The 22,843-nt window shown below is 39.2% G+C and overlaps 2 protein-coding genes across 2 annotated transcripts; one reads left to right on the forward strand and one right to left on the reverse strand.

Annotated features, from left to right (window-relative positions):
* Nucleotides 1-713: 713 nt before the first annotated feature.
* Nucleotides 714-15,002, reverse strand: LOC5508137 (fibroblast growth factor 1). The gene is made up of 5 exons (XM_048734687.1): nt 14,780-15,002; nt 6,694-6,891; nt 5,090-5,276; nt 3,315-3,418; nt 714-2,877 (listed from the first exon to the last, which is right to left on the reverse strand). Exons 1-5 carry the CDS (start codon nt 14,786-14,788, stop codon nt 2,689-2,691), a joined length of 687 nt encoding a protein of 228 aa, XP_048590644.1. The 5' UTR covers nt 14,789-15,002; the 3' UTR covers nt 714-2,688.
* A 2,124-nt stretch (nt 15,003-17,126) lies between these two features.
* On the forward strand, nt 17,127-22,253 carry LOC5508136 (fibroblast growth factor 1). The gene is made up of 4 exons (XM_032376888.2): nt 17,127-17,281; nt 20,054-20,489; nt 21,158-21,261; nt 21,743-22,253. Exons 1-4 carry the CDS (start codon nt 17,267-17,269, stop codon nt 21,917-21,919), a joined length of 732 nt encoding a protein of 243 aa, XP_032232779.2. The 5' UTR covers nt 17,127-17,266; the 3' UTR covers nt 21,920-22,253.
* The last annotated feature ends 590 nt before the right edge of the window (nt 22,254-22,843 follow it).

Here is a 22,843-nt window from a genome sequence, read left to right on the forward strand (position 1 = left end):
ATTATTCACTCTGTATTGCTGTACATTGTGCGTTGATTTTTCTTTGAGCTTTTTTTGTCCGCTTTAAAAAGCTTTAAATATTAGAAAATTCATTTCAGGAATGGAAACTTGCAAACAAATATCAAATTAAATTTCCTTTCCTATGCAATACTTTAGGCTCCTGTTAAAATTAAAACAACCCCGGGGGAATCAAGCGGGGCAACGGCACAGACAAGTGTCCAGCACAGACAAGTGTCTTTTGACTTAATTAAATCCTTGTCAAATGCCCCGCTATTCCCCGACCCTGGGGGTGCGGGGGTTTATATTGACTAGTGCATTATGCAAATGAGCATCTGTTCCGTAGACTGCTTCAGACCAGCGACTTTGTGCTGCCAAAGCACATCCTATCCTTTTTTTTTTTGCTACGCCCAGTTGGCGGCATTTTAGCATATGAGCATGGTAAATTGTATAAAAAATAATAAACACCTTAAAAAACGAGACATTTTGTTGCAAAAGGGGGAAGAATGGAACATTTTTCACCGGCGAAAAGTTTGTAAACAAACAAGCGCGCGCGCCCTGAAAAGCCCGCCATTTTCAAACCGGAAGCGATTTTTCACGCCTAAATTGCGAGCGCGCGCGTCAGCGTAGCAACCAAGGTCGCATAACAACCTTAATTCCGAACACCCTTAAACAAGGCCTAAAAAAAGAAACACCACACCACAACGCACACCACATCAATGAAATTGTTTTATTGCAAATTCATTCATCAGAAAATATATACTCTTTCATAGTTGATCTATTATCTGGCGTTTGGTCATCACTCGCTATTTACAAAACTGTGCGACAACAGTAATTTAACTTCTATGTCACCATTTGTATAAACACCCCGTTTCTATGTTTGCTGTACGTCCACTTTTTTAATTACATCAATGTATCGCTCAACTGATACAGGGCTTATTATTGACATTTTTGAAACTCAAAACTTCATCTGATAATGTTACTGCATGTAGTTAAAGCAAAAAATATGGACTACAAATTCTCCTTACTTCACAAGCATAGCGGTTTGTCATGAGAATTAACAAAAAGATCTTTCAACCAATCAAAAAAAACAAAATTAAAATTAAATTCCCAAGACTGTCAAGGCTCAGTATAATGCAATATCGAAAGGGTTCAAACCACCACAGTTTCAAGTTACAAACGGTAACAACGGAAACTAGCACACGCAAAGTTGACTGAAGCCAACGGTAGATTGACGGAAACTCCCCAGATATGCTCGTTAGAACTGATGTCTACAAGCTAAAAAGTTAAAGGCCTCGAGTAACTTACCCAACATGCTAAGCAGCCACTGCTGATAATTTCGTGTTCAAAATAGTACAGTTACCCACACTTTGAGATTGCCGAATGACACGATGAGTAAAGCCGAATAGCATGATGGGTAAAGCCGAATAGCATGATGGGTAAAGCCCAATAGCATTATGAGTAAAGGATAATTACTTATTAAATGACTCCAAAATAGCCGCCACGCGATGCATTCTGGGTAGCATGAAATGGTCCCTTGAAATAACTAGCAGTGCATTACACGGCTGCTAATACTACACTCAATACATGGTATTTGTCTTATAATAAATACTCTTAAACGAATAGTACTTGACCGGCGCCTGCTATAATAAGATAACACGACAACAGAACGTATTCCAACTAACCAATAACCAATGGCTAAATAACACCAGCTAAATCACGTAATATATATATGCCTACTACCCGTAATTCATTGCGCGCCAAAAGTATCAATTCCACAAGCAGCCGCGCGTTTTGAGGATGGATCTGTCCCACAATACATCACGCGCGTCTTATATAGCGACTAACCTTAGCAAAATGGACTGTAATAAGTCAACACAACGGGCTTAATCGCTTATAAATTTTAAATTATCCATTTGAAATAAATAACGCAACAATATATCATAAATAGTATAAATAATATCATCTTTTATAAATCTTGTATAACTGTAGATATCTTACCACATATCATGGCCGATAATCAGTATTTTCAATATCCCAAATACAGTGGTCCGTAGCCACTATCGTCAAAGGTATCGCGGTCACAGCGGCCGACTTCAAAAAGCTTAAAACAATAACAAGGAAATCCTGGCGCCAAAGGTGCCAGCCCTTTTAGCGCACGCGCATAATGCAATGTAAAAAGCCGCTGCACCAGGCAACGACTGCTCAAATCTGCTCTAGGCAGTGTGGCATATTACAAAACAAAGTATTGGTTAGCGTTGTTAGTTATCGTTGTAATTAAAGTTGATAAATAATTTTAGTTCAAGTTAATATAAACGTTGCTAACAAATAATTAGTTAATTTGATTATGGCTTATTGGCCTGTTCCAGACAGGCTATCAAAACTAGTTACTCCCTGTTACAATGAACGCGGATTCTTGAACCAATGGCTCTCCGACCCGCGGACTTCATAATAAAACAATTTTCTACAAAAGGTTACCTGACTTCCCCCTTACACGACCGCGTCTTAATGACACTTGCACTCCAATTACTTAAGACGCGCGATACAGAACATTATACCCTATCATCATTCCTAGCGCGCATCCTCTCAGCGTTACAAACGCGCCAATATTCTAACCGTCACTCCTTGCGCGCCTATATTCCAACCATCATTCCTTGCGCGCAGCCTTGCACACTTCCTCTTGGGTCTGGATCACGACTCGTATCTTGTCATGAACTGTGTGGCCTTCTGCCCTATGAATGTCTGTACTGCCGGCTTCGCTTTGCCGTTGCGCTTGATGGCCACGTACCACCCGTTCCTTTGGTGCTTGTACGACAGGAAGGACTGGTAAAGGTTTTCAAGGAAGATCTCTTTGAACACCGAGTTTAGGGACGGTTGTAACTGACAGAGACAAGACATAAAGTCATGCAAAGAAATGCATCAAATCCTTAAAAGTACTGCTCATGGATAATACGACGTTTGAACTTAGACTAAATCCAATGATTTCGTTCGCTGCTGAAATTTAAGTCGTGCGGCACTCAATACCAAAATATTTTTCATAGCTTCTCACACTTAGCGGCTACAGGGTGATTAACTTAAAGAAGGCCAATAACGCTGCCAATTTTGTTCCCGCACTATACCGGCTCACTAAAAGAATCCATTTCCATCGGCTAATTCAAGCAAGTGACTGAGAAACTTTCAATCAAATATTGTTACTAAGGTATAAAACTTCAATCGTGGTTGGTTATTTTGTCATTTCTTGCAAATAAACCGATATATTTTCAATTGTAAACAATAACAAAGAAGGTTGATGGACATTCCTTAAAATTGAACCTCACCTGTGCAGTTAACAGTCCCTTGTCTGTGATCGTCAAATATCTCCGAGTGGCAACGCCAATTATCATATGCAGACCAGCTCCTACTGAGTGAAACTCCAACTCAGCTGGAAAGGAAAGATCTGATTAAGCAACATATAGCTCATCATTTACACACTAGTTGATGGGCACAGTTCTTGTCATTTTCACACCATTTCATTACCAGGTGTTGTGCGCAGTGCTTGTTATGTATAAACTAGGTGATGTGCGCAATGCTTGTTATGTACACACTAGGTGATGTGCGCAGTGCTCTTCTTGTACACACTAGGTGATGTGACAGTGCTTTTCTTGTACACACTAGGTGATATGCGCAGTGCTCGTCATGTACACATCAGGAAATAATGTGCGCAGTGCTCGTTATTTACTTACCAGGTAATGTGCGCAGTGCTCGTAATATACACACTAGGTGATGTACGCAGTGTTCGTCATGTACACACTAGGTGATTGCGCATTGTTCGTCATGTACACACTAGGTGATGTACGCAGTGTTTGTTATGTACACACTAGGTGATGAGCGCAGTGTTTGTTATGTACACACTAGGTGATGAGCGCAGTGCTCTTTATGTTTACACTAGGTGATGTGCGCAGTGTTCGTCATGTACACACTGGGTGATGTGCGCAGTGCTCGTCATTTACACACCAGGTGATGTGCGCAGTGCTCATCATGTATACACTGGGTGATGTGCGCAGTGCTCGTCATGTACACACTAGGTGATGTGCGCAGTGTTTGTTATGTACACACTAGGTGATGTGCGCAGTGCTCGTCATGTACACACTAGGTGATGTGCGCAGTGCTCGTCAGGTACACACTAGGTGATGTGCGCAGTGCTCGTCATGTACATACTAGGTGATGTGCGCAGTGCTCGTCATGTACACACTAGGTGATGTGCGCAGTGCTCGTCATTTACACACCAGGTGATGTGCGCAGTGCTCATCATGTATACACTGGGTGATGTGCACAGTGCTCATCATGTACACACTGGGTGATGTGCGCAGTGCTCTTCATGTTTACACTAGGTGATGAGCGCAGTGTTTGTTATGTACACACTAGGTGATGTGCGCAGTGTTTGTTATGTACACACTAGGTGATGTGCGCAGTGCTCGTAATGTACACACTAGGTGATGTGCGCAGTGTTCGTCATGTACACACCAGGTGATGTGCGCAGTGCTCGTAATGTACACACTAGGTGATGTGCGCAGTGTTTGTTATGTACACACTAGGTGATGTGCGCAGTGTTTGTTATGTACACACTAGGTGATGTGCGCAGTGTTTGTCATGTACACACTAGGTGATGTGCGCAGTGCTTGTCATGTACACACAAGGTGATGTGCGCAGTGCTCATCATGTACACAATAGGTGATGTGCGCAGTGCTCATCATGTACACACTAGGTGATGTGCGCAGTGCTCTTCATGTTTACACTAGGTGATGTGCGCAGTGTTCGTCATGTATACACTAGGTGATGTGCGCAGTGTTTGTTATGTACACACTAGGTGATGTGGGCAGTGCTCTTAATGTACACACTAGGTGATGAGCGCAGTGTTTGTTATGTACACACTAGGTGATGTACGCAGTGTTTGTTATGTACACACTAGGTGATGTGGGCAGTGCTCTTAATGTACACACTAGGTGATGAGCGCAGTGTTTGTTATGTACGCACCAGGTGATGTGCGCAGTGCTCGTTATGTAATGTCCACACAGGTTGTGTGCATCATGTACAAGCGTTAACCAGTCCTCACCATATTTTGACGACGCATCGTTGGTTCCGTCTACAGTCCCATCAGGGTTTATCCTCAGTAAGTACTTATACTTTGAGTAGAGGTTTCCCAGCTTCATATACGCGGGTGTGGCGTGGTGTAACGTCACGTCTATCTTGTACTCCTTTGTGGGCGTCATGCCCATAGGAAATAACACCTTCATGTAAACCTGGGGAGATATCGTACAAGGTGAGGCAGAGGCGATAGTTGAAAGGGAGATGAAGGTAATCTTGCTTCAAATTACTTTGAACTATGGAAATGAGAAATTTGGACATAACCCTCCTAAAACAAGGCTGCAGACCAAGGAGATTCGATACAGTTTCCCGAATGCCCAACCATCCTGTCAACCACAACTCGTATCTTCTGCTACAGGGATCGGATCATCAAACTATTTGGCCATGCCATTTACCTAGGGATGAACTTTATAAAAATGTAACATGTGTTTACATTGCTGTTTCTATGGCAGCGGAACGGCGAACCCGTCGGATATTGTACATCAGACCTTGGTCGACACTTACAGGAAGTTTTATTTAAATCTATAAGAGGAATTCTGAGAAATTGTGGAACTTTTATTCTTAGTCACTCTGTTATTTACGAACTTTGAAATTCGCACCTGAAAAAAATCCATACGCAGGCAAGGATTTTTTTACCATTGTTATTTAGCTACCTCTTATTTCTAATAGCCTATCAAAAATGAAAGCAATCGGTTTTGTTGATCGTAAGTTTTAGGGGCCATTCTGGGGACTATATGATACTCTCAAAATGAAGAAATGGAACTTTTTTTTGGCCGCCAAATAAAATTTCGCCGATTAATTTTTTCGTCGTTTTTGTAGAATAAAATTAATATATTGAGAAACATTCGGGTTAACTTTTAGCTCCGTTGAAGGGTTGTAAGTAAGCGATTAGATTTTTTGAAAATGGGCATTTCAAGCGCCCCTAAAACTTACGATCAACAAAACCGATTGCTTTCATTTTTGATAGGCTATTAGAAATAAGAGGTAGCTAAATAACAATGGTAAAAAAATCCTTGCCTGCGTATGGATTTTTTTCAGGTGCGAATTTCAAAGTTCGTAAATAACAGAGTGACTAAGAATAAAAGTTCCACAATTTCTCAGAATTCCTCTTATAGATTTAAATAAAACTTCCTGTAAGTGTCGACCAAGGCCTGATGTACAATATCCGACGGGTTCGCCGTTCCGTTGCCATAGAAACAGCTATGTAAACACATGTTACATTTTTATAAAGTTCATCCCTAGGTAAATGGCATGGCCAAATAGTTTGATGATCCGATCCCTGTAGCAGAAGATACGAGTTGTGATTGACAGGATGGTTGGACATTCGGGAACCTGCTTTGAATCTCCTTAATCGGAAATGTCGCAAAGAGATTTCCGAATTAGCAGATGGGATCGAAATTTTTATCACACTTGGTATTTTGCTAGGATGACAGCTAATTGCGGGAGCCAGGGACTTTTTAGAGACACTTAAGTCAACATCTCGCTTATGCTAAAACCAGGTGTTTTGCAGTTGTCCTTGTACCACTCGAGATTCGGATTTGACAGTTAAATTAGTGGTTTTCAAAAGCTTACCTGGTGTTCCGCAGTTGTCCTTGTAACTACTCCAGATTCGGATTTGACTGGTAATCTACTGGTTTTTAAAAGTTTGCGTTTACCAGCTTGTCCGTGAATTTGTCCAATGGGTAGGGCGTTGGCTACCGGTCCGGACGTGCTGATTAGAGACCGGCAAATAACGGATAGCGCCAAAATCGTGGTGAGCGTATGGCCAGCCTGAAAGAGTAAGCAGGTCCATTACCTAATGCTCATCGCACAAAAGTTTGAGACCATCCGTTTTGGTACGTTCCTCAAGCAAGAGGACCATGGTTCGAACCAAGGTCAGGTGAACCTCTTTAAAAAAGGTTATATATTTCTATTCTTTACATTTGGGACTGTGAATCCCTCGTTTTCTAAAATGCGGAACTTAAACTAGAGTTCACAAACAACCGCTAGGGACGCTTGTCCGTGGTACTAGGAATTGAGCAAGGACAACGCGATCGTGGCGATCAAAAATAATTTTATTGCAATGTAATGAGCAAAACATTATAGTCAGAGAAAGATACAAATAAACTAAGGACATTATTTCTACAGTAGCGCACCTAGTTAGTAGAATTTACAGTGCAAACGTACGCGTCCTCAACTGACCTTGAAAATTTAAAATTAAAGTTTTCACGTCGTGGTTTCATGAAAAACGGCTGAAATGTATCTGTCAGAACGCATTTTCACGTGCGGCTATTGAATTCTAAATCAAATTCCATTTCTGCCGTCGTCGTTCACATTGCCCTCGTCGTTGCTTACGGGCCCTTATCTCCAGTCACAGTGTCAGTTATACACTAACTCCACACATGAATGACATGACGGAAAAACCTGGAAAACGCGCAATTCCAGATAAAGAGAGAAGACACAATTTCTTCAGTGGCTATAGGTTCCTTGTATTACGGACTGATTTTCAAAACACAAATAACGTGAGGCCGAAGTGCACATAACCAGATTTGGGCTTTTTAAGATAATTTTCCTTGATCATCATTGCCCTGTGTATCAGCTCAGGAACGAAAAGCTCAAATTTCAAATGACACTTTAAAAAATGTCGAATCCATTTAAAATAAGTCGCACTTGATATTTTGTTTGCTTTAAGTTACTAAGTACTCTGAGAAATTCTCCGCCTTATTCGATGTGAAATAGGCTTATTTGAAGCGTCACGTCATGTTTTTCCGTCATGTCCAGATGTATAGATTGTAAACTGCGTGGAGCAGTCCGTATCTACACAATGACGAGTAAAGTCAGTCACATAGGAAACACATTTGATCGCGATAGCAATATGCGCCATACAAATATTAAACATTATATTTAATTTAAATTTCTGTTTGAATGGTAAGAGGTTAATAATAAAAACAAAAACGATACAAAAACGGTTAACGTGTGTATTAAGATATATTTTAAACTGAATAACGAGACAGACGGCTATTCAAGCTCTATAATTGAAAACTGTTCTTATTTCTTTACAAAGATAAACCAGCCGCAAATTAGACAAACATACTTTTTATCAACAACGCGCGTTTGCGGCGGAAAGGACTGCTTAAAATCTACCCCGCTCCAGACCTCATGATATGGCAAGCTGAGTAATACGACAAGCCCCCACTAGCACGCAAGAGCTAAGTAATTCCGCCTGTATATTATCAACGGGAATCAAGGGGGTCATTATACTTGCTAATGGGGACGTCGCGCCGATGAAAGAACTCATATAATGCAGACTTAAGACACTCCAAGATTTCCTACGCACTCGAGTTGGCGCCATAACCTGTGATGATGTCATGGTACAAACCCCCAAAACGCCCCCAGTCACGTGACCAACAGAAAACACATGGCGTACCGGCGAGTCGCGCGAGATGAAAATATATCGATAATTCTGACACATACACCTAAAATATCATCAGCAAACTAACGAATTTTCTGTCTTAATACTAGTTTAAATTGCGAACTTTATCTCAACTAGATTTTCCACTCATCTATTCACAGTAATTATTCAGATTTTTTTCTTACATACGTTAAGTGGAAAAAGTTTTCGGAATATCCCACTAGCAATTATGAATTTATTTTTTTAAATATCTCCCCTTATTTTAGGAGAATATACGACGTTTAAAGTCGTGAACCTTAAAAATTATCAGTCTATCGTTTTTTTTTCATAATCAAGTAAAAAAAAAATTCTGGAAAGACTATCGAACCGTTCAAATGTTCTATTGTGGTGGCATTACTAGCTTACCGTATTTTATCCGTGTATGTACTTCAAAGAAGTAGAAAACTTGTACTGCTGTAGAATGGAATCTATTCAAACTTGCGTTACCCACATGGCGACCCGGTCTTATTTAAGAGTTTATTCCGACCCCACCGTTAGGGATCACAAGACAGGGGTCTGACTCGATGACGCAATTCTACGCCTAATCTCTTTCTAGCAAAAAAAACGAGTATAACTGCACGCGGACGGAAGACCGTTAGACCGTGGTTTAAGGGCTAAAGTATAGAGCAGCATAACTGAAATGTTTCAAAGTCCATTTAAAAAATAAACATGGCAGACCGTCCCTTTACATAATAGGCCTGAAAACAACGAGCTCAACCGGAATACGACTTTCAAGTTCTTTAAAAGTGTTTTCCAATAATGCTCAAAATGTTCTATATTTAGCCTTCAATATACGTCCGTGTTTTGGTTTTACGGGAACTTTATCACCAGTTCATTATACTGGAAGTGAAAAATAGTGTGCAACAGATCACGTAAAACTATCATGACCATTGAGCTTGAAGATAAGTTCGATAAAAGTAATCTCTATTTCTAGCTTTGTATAATGTTCGATTTTAAAATCATCTCGACAAGAGTTTAATACACGAGTGAACTGCCACAAAGCATTTTTATAATATTCTTCGTCTTAGGATGAAAGAAATCCCTTTTTTTAGTAAAAAGACTCTGTCTTTTTTCCCTGTTTTATTTTTTGTTTCTGTTTATAGAAACAAAATAAGAAATGAGAATAACGCAGAAAGTCCGGCATGTTTCTAGCTTGTCTATCTAAAAGTCGTCTTGTAAGAAAGGGGATTGCTGAAATCTAAACTATGATCTTCTTGAAGGTTTCTGAATAATTATCACGAGCGACGGCGATATAGGTAGCTGCTATCACTAAAGATAATCATTTGAAAAAGTGTCTTAAATTAAAGCCCATTAATTGTTTTAAAGTATATTTGTGATCCTTATATGGACTGATGATAGAGAACACATATGATCACCATAGTTAGCTTGGAAGGTATGCTTTTATAATTTCGCTGAGCAATGTTGACTCGCTTAAAAACAATAGACGGGGTTGTACCGCAGGCTAGAAACTTTTTATAGTGCGTAGAAAAAAGAAAGATGAAATTTTCTTTGGGAGGTTGCACTCCCCCTATAACGAGAAAAATGTTGAAGCTAATAAAAGAGAAAACAAAAGCATTCTGCAAGGAAAGAGAATGCATGTTTGAAAATGTGAATAGTGGGTATTTTATGTACGAATAGAAGCTCGTAGCTCTGTGAGCCCGCAAGCCTGTCTCATTCTATTAGGCCTAGCGACTCTTGGAAATATACACCTATTTCAAATAACGTTGTCAGTGCAAACAGCAAATGGCGATTGTCAAATGGCAGTTCTCCTATCAAAAATACCATGGAACTTGTCAAATTTTTACTGAATGTAGCAAAATGTGGATAATTAATGTAATTATATTACTTATCATCTTTATTCTTTCAAATAATTATACCTATAAGCAGTGATTGGTCTTGAACTGCCATTTGGCAATTTCCAATTGCCAATTGCACTGACGTTTATTGAAATAGGTGTATACTATGGAAGAAGTGATTGTTTTTTTTTATAAAAATGGGGGCACTCTCCCCCTGCCTGAGACACCAAAGGACACTAAACTGGGTTCAACCTCTCATGGCGTATTCTAGTATATAAGCTACCCTTAACAATAAAGAAGGAACTCGTTGTGGAATCCTAAATACTCTTCAAAAAATCCAAGAAGGAAGTGGAATTCTGCCAAGTAACCCCATATAAGATGGTCGGCGGAAGTCTGGATCTGGAAGTTCACGCCCTGATTGAAACAGACGACATAGCAATAGCTATTACATCCAGTTAAAAACACGCCAAGGTTTCGACGTGAAGGGGTGAACGTAGTATTTGTCGTAGTTATAACCAGGATTTGAATGACATTTTCGTTATTTAAATGGCCTGTCGCCGAAGGCGTCGTAAATTGATTGCGACCCGGCTAAAATGTGTAATCGAGAACACTTGCGACGTAAACGTCAATCACAAAATGTTTTTTTGCTCCCTAAATAAAATTGACTGATTTTCAGGCCCGTAGCCAGGGGGGAGGGGGGGGGGGGTTCGGACAACGTTTGGCTGGAGATTTAGCATGCACATCAATATATCTTTAAAATATCTTTAAAAATCTTTAAATAATTATCATCTTTATTATTACCGCTATATGTTAAAAAAATACCTATTAATAACATTTTAAATACAAGATTGATTGCCTAATGTTATAAGGTGAGGAGAGGGGTATACCGGAAATTTAGTCCTCTGAAATGGAAAAAAGAACGCCCCACTTAAAATCCTGGCTACGGACCTGATTTTATCGGTCGACGAAGTTGAAGATAAGGACGGATCGTTAGATACTATAGTGGGGGTTCACAAATACACAAGACTACAAAACAAGAAAAAAAATTCGAGCAAATGAAACATATTAAAAATAATGAAAACAAAAAATTTGCTAGACTTTAAAGAAGCCCAATCATGCCGCCATTCCATGCTCCCGCTCAATGGCGAGTCACACAAAGCATCCATTTCCATCGGCTAATTCAAGCAAGTAACCAAGACATTTTCAATTAAATAACGTCAATATCATATCAGACTTTATTTGCAGATTGTTATTTTGAAGGTATTTAAATACTTTATTTAATTGAGATGCAAGGAATTAATATAGTGGCCGTTAAAATAGTGGTGGACATTTAGTTATCAAAAAAATAAAAAATTGTTATTGTTATTGAATGCAACTAAAAATAATTATCTAAGAGTTTGGACAAATACACTCTTTTTTTATAAGAACGTCTAGTTTTCAGTTGAGGCTGAGCAATCTTAACTTTAGAGCATCATTTTAAGGCTGGAAATGCTCTTAACTATGTTGTTAAATTTCAGTGTATAAATATATGATGCTACATGAAACATTAGAAAGAGATTTGCACACATAATTAATGACAATAGTGTGTCATTATTATGAGCACGATTATATGATTCTGCATCTAAGAACGCATCAAAATAAGAAAATAATATTTTGCTGCTATCTGAGGCTCGACATATTCTTAGCATGACCTAAGCCCCCCTCCCCTCTGCACCCCCCCCCCCCCCCCACCCTTAGCAAGAGGGGTTTATACAGAAGAACCAGAAAGCCCCTTACTGTAAGGCCTGCTCATTGAGAGAAAAATTGAAGAACGATAGTAGTGAGATAACTAAGAGATTAATCCCCCCCCCCCCCCTGTTATCAAAACGTGTCTGGGTATCTGCTGGAAGGGTATGATTTACAAAAGACATGGAGAAAGTTGTGTCTACTCTACCATTTGTCTTAATAAGGTACCCACTATAACAATAAAAGAGAGGGGCACATATGTCTTACTTGAAAAGGGTGGGAGGTTACTCAGCCCCTCTTTTCAAAATTTTGGGGTTGAAGTTTTTGGATGAAAGTAGATATTTCCTGGAATCACAATTTATGTACTACTATCATGCAGATATAAAAATGGTGATTAATTATCAGTTTTCAAAATGAGATTTAGGGGGGTGGCCTAGGGGGCCCGGGCCCGAGCAGTCAAAAATACAGTAAATGTATGAGACACTATCTAAAATACAGTTAAAAAAAGCCTTGAAAAGGCCTTTTGGGTCCCCTCCTGTTAAAAAACTTGGCTACGCCGCTGGGTAAAATTCAAATATCAATGGCGGTCTTTGCTTGTTGTTTTTTTGCTGTAGCTTTTATAGCCAGATCTAAAATTTACTGCGGAATGGCTTTCAGGTCGAAATAGTCGAGTCGACCTCAGGAGAACTAGATAAACCCTAAGGAGGCGCATGCCGTTCAAACACAACTTTGTCAATAACCGGCATTGATAACGAACAATTATACATTCATTTCTACAAAAAAAATGGCGAATTATTTTTAAGGAGTGGATATATCAATGTCCCTAGTTTTCGCCCGTTTTTCTCACGTTAGAAACACGTGGACAAAATATTCACGCCACTTGCCCGCGAGGATTCACTAAATTAAAAAGCTGATTGTGGAAGTAAATAAGTTGAAGCCCTTTTATTTAAACAGTAATGTCTGCTTTAAAATCATGAAACGCTCGTTATTATCATTGTTTTATTTTTATATTTTTGGTAGCGACCGCCTGACTGACTACACCCTGAAGTTTTCACAAAGTTTTTCATAAGCTGAAATTCTTGACATATTTTGGAGTAGTCGATTCATTTGCACGGTTGTATTGTAAGAGCTAAACTAGCTTACCGTGGTGTTTTTGCTGGAACAGATAAAAGTCCATATAGAAGTCGTAAGAAGTTCATCAGAATTAATTGCATTGACCGATCGCTCTCAATACTGGGTTTGTTTACAAACAAAGTTACCATCGAAACTCCCCAAAAATTAGCTTACATACAATTTTTCCCGTTCCCTAAATTTAATCATAACAAAAATTAGACATGGTTGAAAGAGTTGAGAGAGCTGTTTTACTAAAGACCCCCAAAATCAAACGAGCCGCCCAGACAGTTGCACATACCAGGAATATCTGGTTATAAAGCGGACAATACTGTCGCCAAACTACAAACATTCGACCTTAGAATTGAGGCAATTTACGCCACTAAACTCCATCATTTGTACCGTCTTTTTGTTATAGTGCCTATTAACAGGCAATTTCGGAGTTTAAGTGGCACTAAATACGCCTTCGGCAAGCTTTGAGTAAAAATTGCGTGATTTTTATATTTCCGTTGCAGACTACGAACAGTCCTTTAGAAAATAAACTTGAGAGCAAACAATCTTTTTTTGCGTCAGAAATGATGTCAGTTTGACCGGGAAAAAACAATTAAGAGCCACTTAAAGTTGTTGAGCATTTGTACAAAAATTTAAAAACATGAACACGTTTTTTTCAACGACGTTTCCTTTCGATGTTGTCGGTGTTTAGGGTCTATTGTTTTTTTCTAATGCCCCCATTCATTTCCATCCGGTTGGACGAAATCAGGTGCAAAATCAAGTGCACTGTTTGTTTTAGTTAATTCAGCCCTCCCGCGCCAACTGAAATACTTCCATACTAAAAAATCACACGGTGTATTCAGCTTATTGAATCTGTTATGTCAAAATAAATGCGAAATGTGCGGACAAAATTAGAATGGAAATAATTACAATTTTGACCTAGACGAAATTGACCACCGCGCGTACAAGCATTTGTTTGGGTTGTTACGTGAACTTGAAATTCTCGTGCTGTTTCTTTTGAAGTTGTGATTAGTTCATGAGATATCCTGAGTCACATAAGCCCCGCTTAACCACGTGTAGACAACCATGAGAATTGTCGGGATAAGATCACATTCCAACGAAAGTAGTACTCACCAATGAAATTCTTATTGGAAAAAAACAACAATGATTAACCAAGCCTTGCTTTTCTATCCAAAAATCGTCACAGAAAAATTCACATTCACAGGTGCAGTTGGCGAAAATAACGTCAAAGTAAACACGAATGAATTTAGAAGTATAATGAAATTAGATTATGTAAAACTCATTCATCAAGGTTACTATGAGTTTCTAGAAAGTAACGTCTGCAATCGTACGAGGTCGCCACAGAGACCGAAGAGAAAGCAAAATATCAGTGAGAAAAAAAAAATCAGCACAAGTGTACAGTAATTGGCATAGTAAAGCTAAATTAGGATGGCAAGTCAGCTGGGGATGGTGAATGTGATCAGTATTTGTATACATACTATACATACGCACGCTTCATTGGCAACGCAAGACAGCTCGTAGTAGTAAAACGGACTTTAGCTAATGACCCGAAATAATCGCGAATTCTTGTACTCATTGAACATACCTTAAACATCCTAGCCGTAGGATAACTTTCTTTGCTTCTCCCCAAGCCAGGGGTGGAATTGTGGGCCTTGAACTTGATTAATTCCGGGATAAATCGCCTTTATTTTGGTCAGAAGTGTTCGGCACATGTGACTGACGAATCGAATCAATGAGTTTATATCGTGATTCGCACAAACCCACCCACTCATTGGCGAGACAGTCCAAATAACCAAACGTTTACTTGGGCTGTTTGCTAGGAAAAGAGCCACATTTGCTCTCGTATAATACTCAGTCAACTGACAATCACATCGTACAAGTGTTTTTTTTTTAAGTGACGGACATAGGTTAAAGGAAAATATGTTTAAGCGCGAAAAACTCCTGGGAGTTCAGAAGAGAAGCGCGAAAATGAATGATTCACGTGATGGTAAGAACATTTTTTGAGCTATCGTCTGCTGTCATAGCAATAATTTCTCACTTCCGGCGAGAAACTTAACTGAAGAACTCATTTTAGAATTCCATTTCTCTTACGAGGGGGAAAAGTATTCATAAAAGTCACCAGCTTTGGGTTTCTACTTTCGAAAGTTTGAGAGGAAAGAAAGAATTTGAGCTGTCATGACTCGTGGTTTAGCGCTTCCTCTTTCCAAATAAAAGTTGTGTTTTACGTTTAAAGGACGAAAATAAACGGGGAAATGCGTATATATGGCCAAATTTAGTAGCTTTAACAAACAGTATTGGCGTTTTTCCGACACATCCCGTCAATTTTGGTCGGAACTACACAAATTTGGGAACATGGTAGGGCGGAAAATATGTCGGAAAACAGAAATGTAAAATGGTCTTTCATTTAACCGGCTTGAGTGGGTTTTTCTGATAGATTCCGGGCACTTTGAATCGTCATGGTGTAAAAAATCGTTAAGGATCTAGCCAATATGTTCATCAAATTGTCTATAGCGAGCATCCCGTATTTTTTTTGCTAGAAATTCGCGCTGTTGCGAGCACGCGACCACATTAGCAAGGTTTAGAGGCTGTTGGGAACATGGCGGATCCAGGGGGAGGCCGAGAGGGGCCGGTGCCGCTCTGGGAAAAAAATGTATCGGAGCTGACATTCACAGATTTATGTCGGCAAAACCGATATCCCTTTCTCCGAAGAATTGAGTTTTCTCTTCGAATCCTGGTGTTATCTAGTTAAAAGTAGTATTGGGAATGCGTAGAATTTCAGTTTCACCTTTTGGTAAAATGTAAGGAAACTTATCCCGATGTAGGAGGCTGGGCACTAGGGGCATGTGCTCCCCTCCCCTCCCCAACTCAAGTCTGAAAGGCCTATGATCAAAGTCCACTAAGCGATTTTAACTGCTATTCTCGTAAAGATAATTAGGTGTCCGCTCCCCCATTCATTACTACTGTGCTAAGAAACAGCAACACTTTCTTGTACGCAATGTGCAATATAACCCGTGCTTGTATAGCAGCTACTAAGACATATTGACGTTTTGAATGAAGAGAAATTCCGCACTCCTAAGTGCAGATCTTTCGCTACTTCTTTTTTAATCAAAATATTGAGATTCCTTTGCTGTCTTTAATAGACCACTGGCTCAGCCATAGGGTAAATGATATTGCCTTGTTATCCCTCACTTTTACTAGAATTTTACCATTCTTGGAAATATAGTCGGCTCGGAAAGGAAGGGGTATCCCACACTTTGTAAGTTAGTCACTACTATTTATATCAGACTATGGAGTGCTGCTAATGGAGTTTATTATTCCTTAAAACAGGTTTAAATAAGGTAGAACCCCAACCTTAGCCTATGGAAAATGATATTGACTCATTCTCAGTATTAAAAGTGATGGCACACTTTATTTAGCTATTGACTCAAGATCTTAAAACCTAAAAATAGATCATATGAATAAATGAATGAATCATTTAAAACACCATAATAACAACTCTGTTTTTATATATGAATCATAGACATTATATAGGCACTCTAAGACCGCAGAACCACAAGATATAAACCTTGGTTTGAACTCAGAACAGGCAGATCAAAGGCACCGAAATGATGTGTCAAAGAAGCCATTAAATCGTGGGCGTTTCTAGTTTACTTAAAGATAGTATGGAATATCTAAGCATAAGCAAGGATCATCCGTATTTATTCGAAAGACATTCTTTTTATGTCAATTGTGCGTTTTCCCAAAATTCTTTGGCCAATTATAACGTTTGCATCGCCCCTTTTTAATCGTTTTCTGACACCCATACAATAATGATGAAACCAACTTCGCACATTTCTCTTCAATTGTGATAACAATGAGATACTTTACTTTAAAGGATTCTTGCTAAGTTGGGCCATTTGTTGCATTACAACGGTAGAAATTACAAAAGAAACCTTAAATCATTAGTAACGAGTCACTAATTGAATGGCTCAGTTATATATAGGTACAGCGTGTTTTTCTCTCGTCCTGATCAGAGGCTTACAAAAAAAAAATGTTTGTCGGTGCATTTTGTTAACGAAACGAGGAAGACCAAATGGAATCTCACCAGGTAAAAACTAACGCTTATCATTAAATGTATTTGGGACTCAATAATACGAGTGGGGCTTTTACCTAGTCAATGTAGTGAAATATAGTTAACAAGATTGACAGATAGAATAGCCCACGCATAAATACCTAGATTTGTCTTTGGTTTTGGATTGCGATTTTGTGCCATTGCATTTGATTCTTAGTGAACTGATTAAACTCTTTTAGCGAGATCATAGCACTAAGTTTCTATCAAAGGCGTTCCTGAACCGTTTTCAGCTAAGCATGATACACAAATTGCTAATTTATTGTTATTCGGGTGTATTTCGGTATTCTTTTATTTGCCCTTTTTTTAGAGAATATCAAAAAATCTGGTTTAAAGGTAGGTACAATCTCTATAACGAAGACATAATTTAGCCCCACGTTTTTGTATTAGTGTGTTTATTATATTTTTAGTCTTTTTTTCAACGAATATTGTTTTTAGAAAAATGCCGCCGAAGATTTTTTAAAGCAATTTTATAATGAACAAATAGCAAAGATAAAGTCTGATTCATTCAACTAAGCTTTTACAAAAAAAAAGAGTGAGTTAAAATCACTGCAAACTAAAACTAGCTGTGTGTCAAAATCTTACGCAATTGCCGATCAATGCAAGACCAGGTGGACTGGCCGCGTCAAGGAATATGTTGCATTTTAAAGGTCCTCATTCAACCTTTCCTCTGTTATTTTTAAGACCTTTTTCAAGGGAGAATTCAAAATTGAGTAGTACGAAGATAAGCCATGCTGCAAGGGCACCAAACGGATCTGTTTCGGATGGTAAAAAGGAACAGATATTGCCCAGCAACTTTTAAAATGGATATTTTCGGCAAAAGAACATATCTAAAATATGCCATTTCAACATGTTTCGGGAAGGGGGTCTTGTTTGCCCTTGATGTTGCTTGCTGAATAAAGGATTAACATACACAGACGCTTAAGCGCGTGACTTTGTACTTTTGAAAGAAAAATAACAGCCTTAAAAAAAAGAAAAACTTCTCAATCCAATTCATCACGTCAAGGACGTCCCTGTTGAACATCTCTGCTGTTTCTTATTGAGTTTAGCTACTCAATTCATTAAAGTATGGAGCATATAAGATTCGTGTATGCGGGGGCGTTGTGTGGGCCAGAATGCACACATCTTTATAGCATAGCCAAGGCACACACCATTTATAACCAAAATAGACAAAATCTAAAAATAGATCTACTATGTAAGGTGGTGAGAATGTTGCTTTTTAAGGTATAAAGGCATAGTATAGCCATGGGGGTACATAAATAAAGAAAGTTATTGTAGTTTATATTTAACAATTAGACTACGAATTTGAGTTTTCTATGAGTCAATAGATAGTCAACGAGGCGCGTAGCGCTTGACTCATATAAAACGAGAACGAGTAGTCTAATTGTTCTAGTATAAATCCACTCACATACTACCTTCGAATAACTGACGATTTTAATAATAATTTATGTTGTTTTTTGTGAAAAACGCCGTTTTTTTCGCTACTCGCTATCTATCGATTAATAGATAGTGAGTACGGGAGCCAATCAAATTGCAGGATTCGTGATAGTATGTGAGTAGATTTATACTAATTTGCATAGACCTATTTCAGGTTGTCAGTGTAATGGCGATTGGCAAATTGCAGTTATAAGACCGAAAGTAACCATGCGTCTCAAAGAATATGGAAAAATAAAATAAAAATATCCATGGAAGGTTACCAATGCTTGGCTGGACTTTATTCAACACCTTTTTTACGAATAATTAGTACCCAAAAGTCATTAACATTTGTCTTTCGCCATTTGCACTGGCAACCTTTTTAAGATAAACAGAACTCTTATAATGGACAGCCCCCAAGGTCAACCATAAAAGCTTTTTTTTCTATTTGCTACAGATTCTACTCACCAAAAACACTGCACCTAGTTAGTTGGTAGTTTTATGGATCCATTCCCTGGTATATCATAGGCCTCTATTCTTTGTATTCCACTGTCAGTCAAACTGCTCGAATTACAAAGAGACCTTTTCTAGAGGTTGTACAATAATACAAAACAATAATCCTTGTTTATCAAGGGAAGCATATTAACCGAATTCACAGTTTTCTAACATATGGCCCTCGTAAAGATTGTAAGCACTGTCACTGGGGGTGGTCTCTGCCAGAGGGTTTATTGCGTCCCCAGTGGTTCTTTCACGTCCCTTTGGTTCAGGTTAGTGTAGTGCAGCTTGAAGAGACGGTACCTCCGGTTTAGTCCTTATCCGAGAAGACTGGAAACACGGGGGAATAACTTTACTCAATTGTGAAACAAATTCGAATAAAGGCAGGAACCTGGAAAAAAATTTCCAGTTTGTGCCAGGATTCGAACCTGGGCCACAGCGGTGAGAGGCCGACGCGCTAACACACTAGGCCACATGTGCCCATTAGGTACCCATTTGGGGGAGGGGTCCACTGCGCTATCATGCTAATGTTAAAAAACTAAGATATTCCAGCCATCGATCCTATATTTTTTTCCATTACATCCAAAACTTTTGCTATGAAATTGCATTGACACGGAAAAACACCGGTGCCCTCAAATAGCGTGCATTTCGTATAGAATTGCTCAATGTATTGTACAATGAATACATCTTACCACAACTTTTCTATATATTTGAAGTAGGTCGCTTTCCCTTCCATTTCCTTAAAGTATTTTGAAGTGAAAAAAAATATTTTGCTGTATTTGAATTTCTTATATAATACAACTTTGGCATTTTCTCGGCACTTATCGTCTCCTTTATTTTCAGATATTCGTGCTTTTTATAGCATCCATCCATGCACACGGATTTCAAACCGAATACATTACTCCATCAACACACGTGTCTTCTGACAACAAGCAGACAAAGCCTCAGGCCGCTGACCAAAACGCGCCCGCGAGAACAATGTTAAAGCATCTCCAACATGTTGAGCCTACAAACATGCAGAATCCTGTCAGCAGAGAAAAACGACAAGTATGCTCGTGCATGGCGTGCGCAGAACGAAACTCAAAAAATCCGCTGAACATTGGAAAAGATATCCCGTACGAAGCCGTGCGCAAGGTCTTTAAATTCTTAAAAATTGCGCGTAAACGGATGAAAGTGAGATATAGTCGACAGGGCCAGCTGTACTGCAAGAATGGCTACCTCATTCACATTGACAAGGATGGAAGAATCAGCGGTACGACCAGTCACAAGGATCAGTATTGTAAGTAATACAGCAACAGCCGAGTAAGACATACCATGCGTAGCTAGCGCAAAGGTAAGCCAGTTTGCGCGCCGCGATTTTTCGTTTGTCCTTCTTCCCAGGAGCGCGCGGTCTGTCTATTCCCCCAGCCCCTTTTCGCTTGGTATGCATGCCCAGTAGGGCAAAGTTACCGCGCTTGATGCGTAGGTATGACTAGTAACAAGGTGTATCATCTACAATGACAGTATACACGTCAGCTCACACCTCGAAAACATGAAAGGACGTGGAGCAGGCACTCAGAACAAAGTCAGTGGCATGTGAATCGCATTTGATGATATCTTGTGATGTTGATTTGGGCTGTACAATTACTAAACATTTACATTTAGGTGGCACTATTGTTAATAAAATATTCATTATTTGTATAGCGCATATTAACACATGATAAAATGCGCTTCACGTGTGACTGACTTTACCGGTTAACGAAGTTCGGCGAGAGACGTATAGTTTAACGTCTTTTTTTATCCTAAAAGATGAGAGATTCACAATTCCAAATGCAGAAAGCCCGGTCTTGTATCTATGAGAAAATCCCAAGTTGACATGACCTAGGTCCGAACCCTGGTCCTCTTGTTTGAGAAAGAAAGTCCGTACACTGAGATGTGGCTTGCTAATAAGATCTTTCATTGTTGTAGCCGCTCTCGAGTTCCAGTCCCTCGGTGCCGGAAAAGTTATTATCAAGGGCGTGGTCACTGGACGGTATCTTGCAATTAACGACCAGGGCTTGTTATATTCCACGGTAAGTTGTCAGATCGGGCTATTTTACTAACAAGTATGATGATGTCTATGATATGATACGATGATAAGTACCCATGAATGGTCCCTTGAAATTTTGATTTGCTCGCATATGTCCTCACTTATGCACAAACTCTAGATTACGGTCGCTCGCAATTGGCAAAAAATGCAAATTTATCTGATTGCTCAAAGTATTTTGCTTGTGCTTATCGGAAATGATGATGATTGATAGGTTGTTATTATAATAATTTTGGACAGCTTTATGTCTATAATTATTGTAATGATGATCATGATGATGACTCGTAATTAGAACCGACGATGATGACGATGATGATGATTATGGTGATGGTAATGATGATGGCTGACAATGACGATGAATGATGATCACAATCCTAACCAGATAGTGTGGTGTGGTATAGAAAAGCTAGTTTATCAGGACATTAACCTTAAAGAACTAAATACCTCCGTATCACATCTTTTTTCAGGATACTTTCCATAAAGAAGCAATCATGGAAGAAAAACAGGAGGAAAATTTTTACCACTCGTTTAATTCGCATCGATACCGTCAGCCAGGCTGGTACGTGGCTTTGAGACGTAACGGACAGGTGAAGAAGACCTCGGTGATGCAGAAAGCTGCGCAGTTTCTTGTATTGTACAAATGACGACGGGGTCTATGACTCCAGAACTAGAACTGTAGCTATACTGAGGATCCAAGAATTCTCAACGAAGAGCACCATCCCGGAAGCATCGATGAAGAAAGGGGTGGGGTAGAACTATAAGGGGGGTACCAGTAACGAGGTAATCCTGCCGTTTTCTTCCATACGTCTCTTCTAAATTAGTCCAAAAGGGGGCTGTGAATCTATAACGACTGCAGCATTTGCAGAGATCAATGGAAAAGGAAGACACGACGTCATGCCACATTTGGCGTCAGAAAAACAGATGGAAACGCGAATCAAGCTTGATTCAAGAAATTCGAAAATAAAAAAAACAAGCGTCTTTCTTTGTGAATCTCATTATTTCGGGACTCTTAAATTACTTTTGTCTGTTTGGTTAACAGCTTAAGTATTAGCTGATGATAATGGTCGATCCAATAATCCATAAAAAAAGAAAAAAAAAACACTTTGGAGTAAAAAAAAATTAGGTCCATTCACCGAAAATCGAGCTAAAAGATGATAGATCGTCGTGCTAAATAGTTGTATTTTACAGGATGTATGACAAGTCTATCATCTTTAGCTCGATTTTCGGTGAATGGACCTAATGTTTTTTCACTCCGAAGTGTTTTTCTCTTTTTTGGGGAATATTTTTCAGCTAAAGCTTTTTGGCAAGGGTGAAGATTTCGGCACCGCTATTTATAGCGAACGGTACAACACAAAGGTTCCTGAATGCACTAGCGCATTTTAATGCTTTTAATACAGGCAATAAACAGGCTCATGGCCCTGCCTTTTATTACGGTTAAGCCAAACACAAAAATCGCTGTGACTTCTTGTAAATCGGAGTCTACTTGGTGGCCCCATCGCGACCTGGGAGTGCGCGAACTATCTCGATTATTTGGTTATGTTGTCATATATCTGAATAAAAAAAAATGC

The sequence above is a fragment of the Nematostella vectensis genome, chromosome 11 (assembly GCF_932526225.1).
Source record: "Nematostella vectensis chromosome 11, jaNemVect1.1, whole genome shotgun sequence".
In the NCBI taxonomy this organism is placed as follows: Eukaryota; Metazoa; Cnidaria; class Anthozoa; order Actiniaria; family Edwardsiidae; genus Nematostella; species Nematostella vectensis.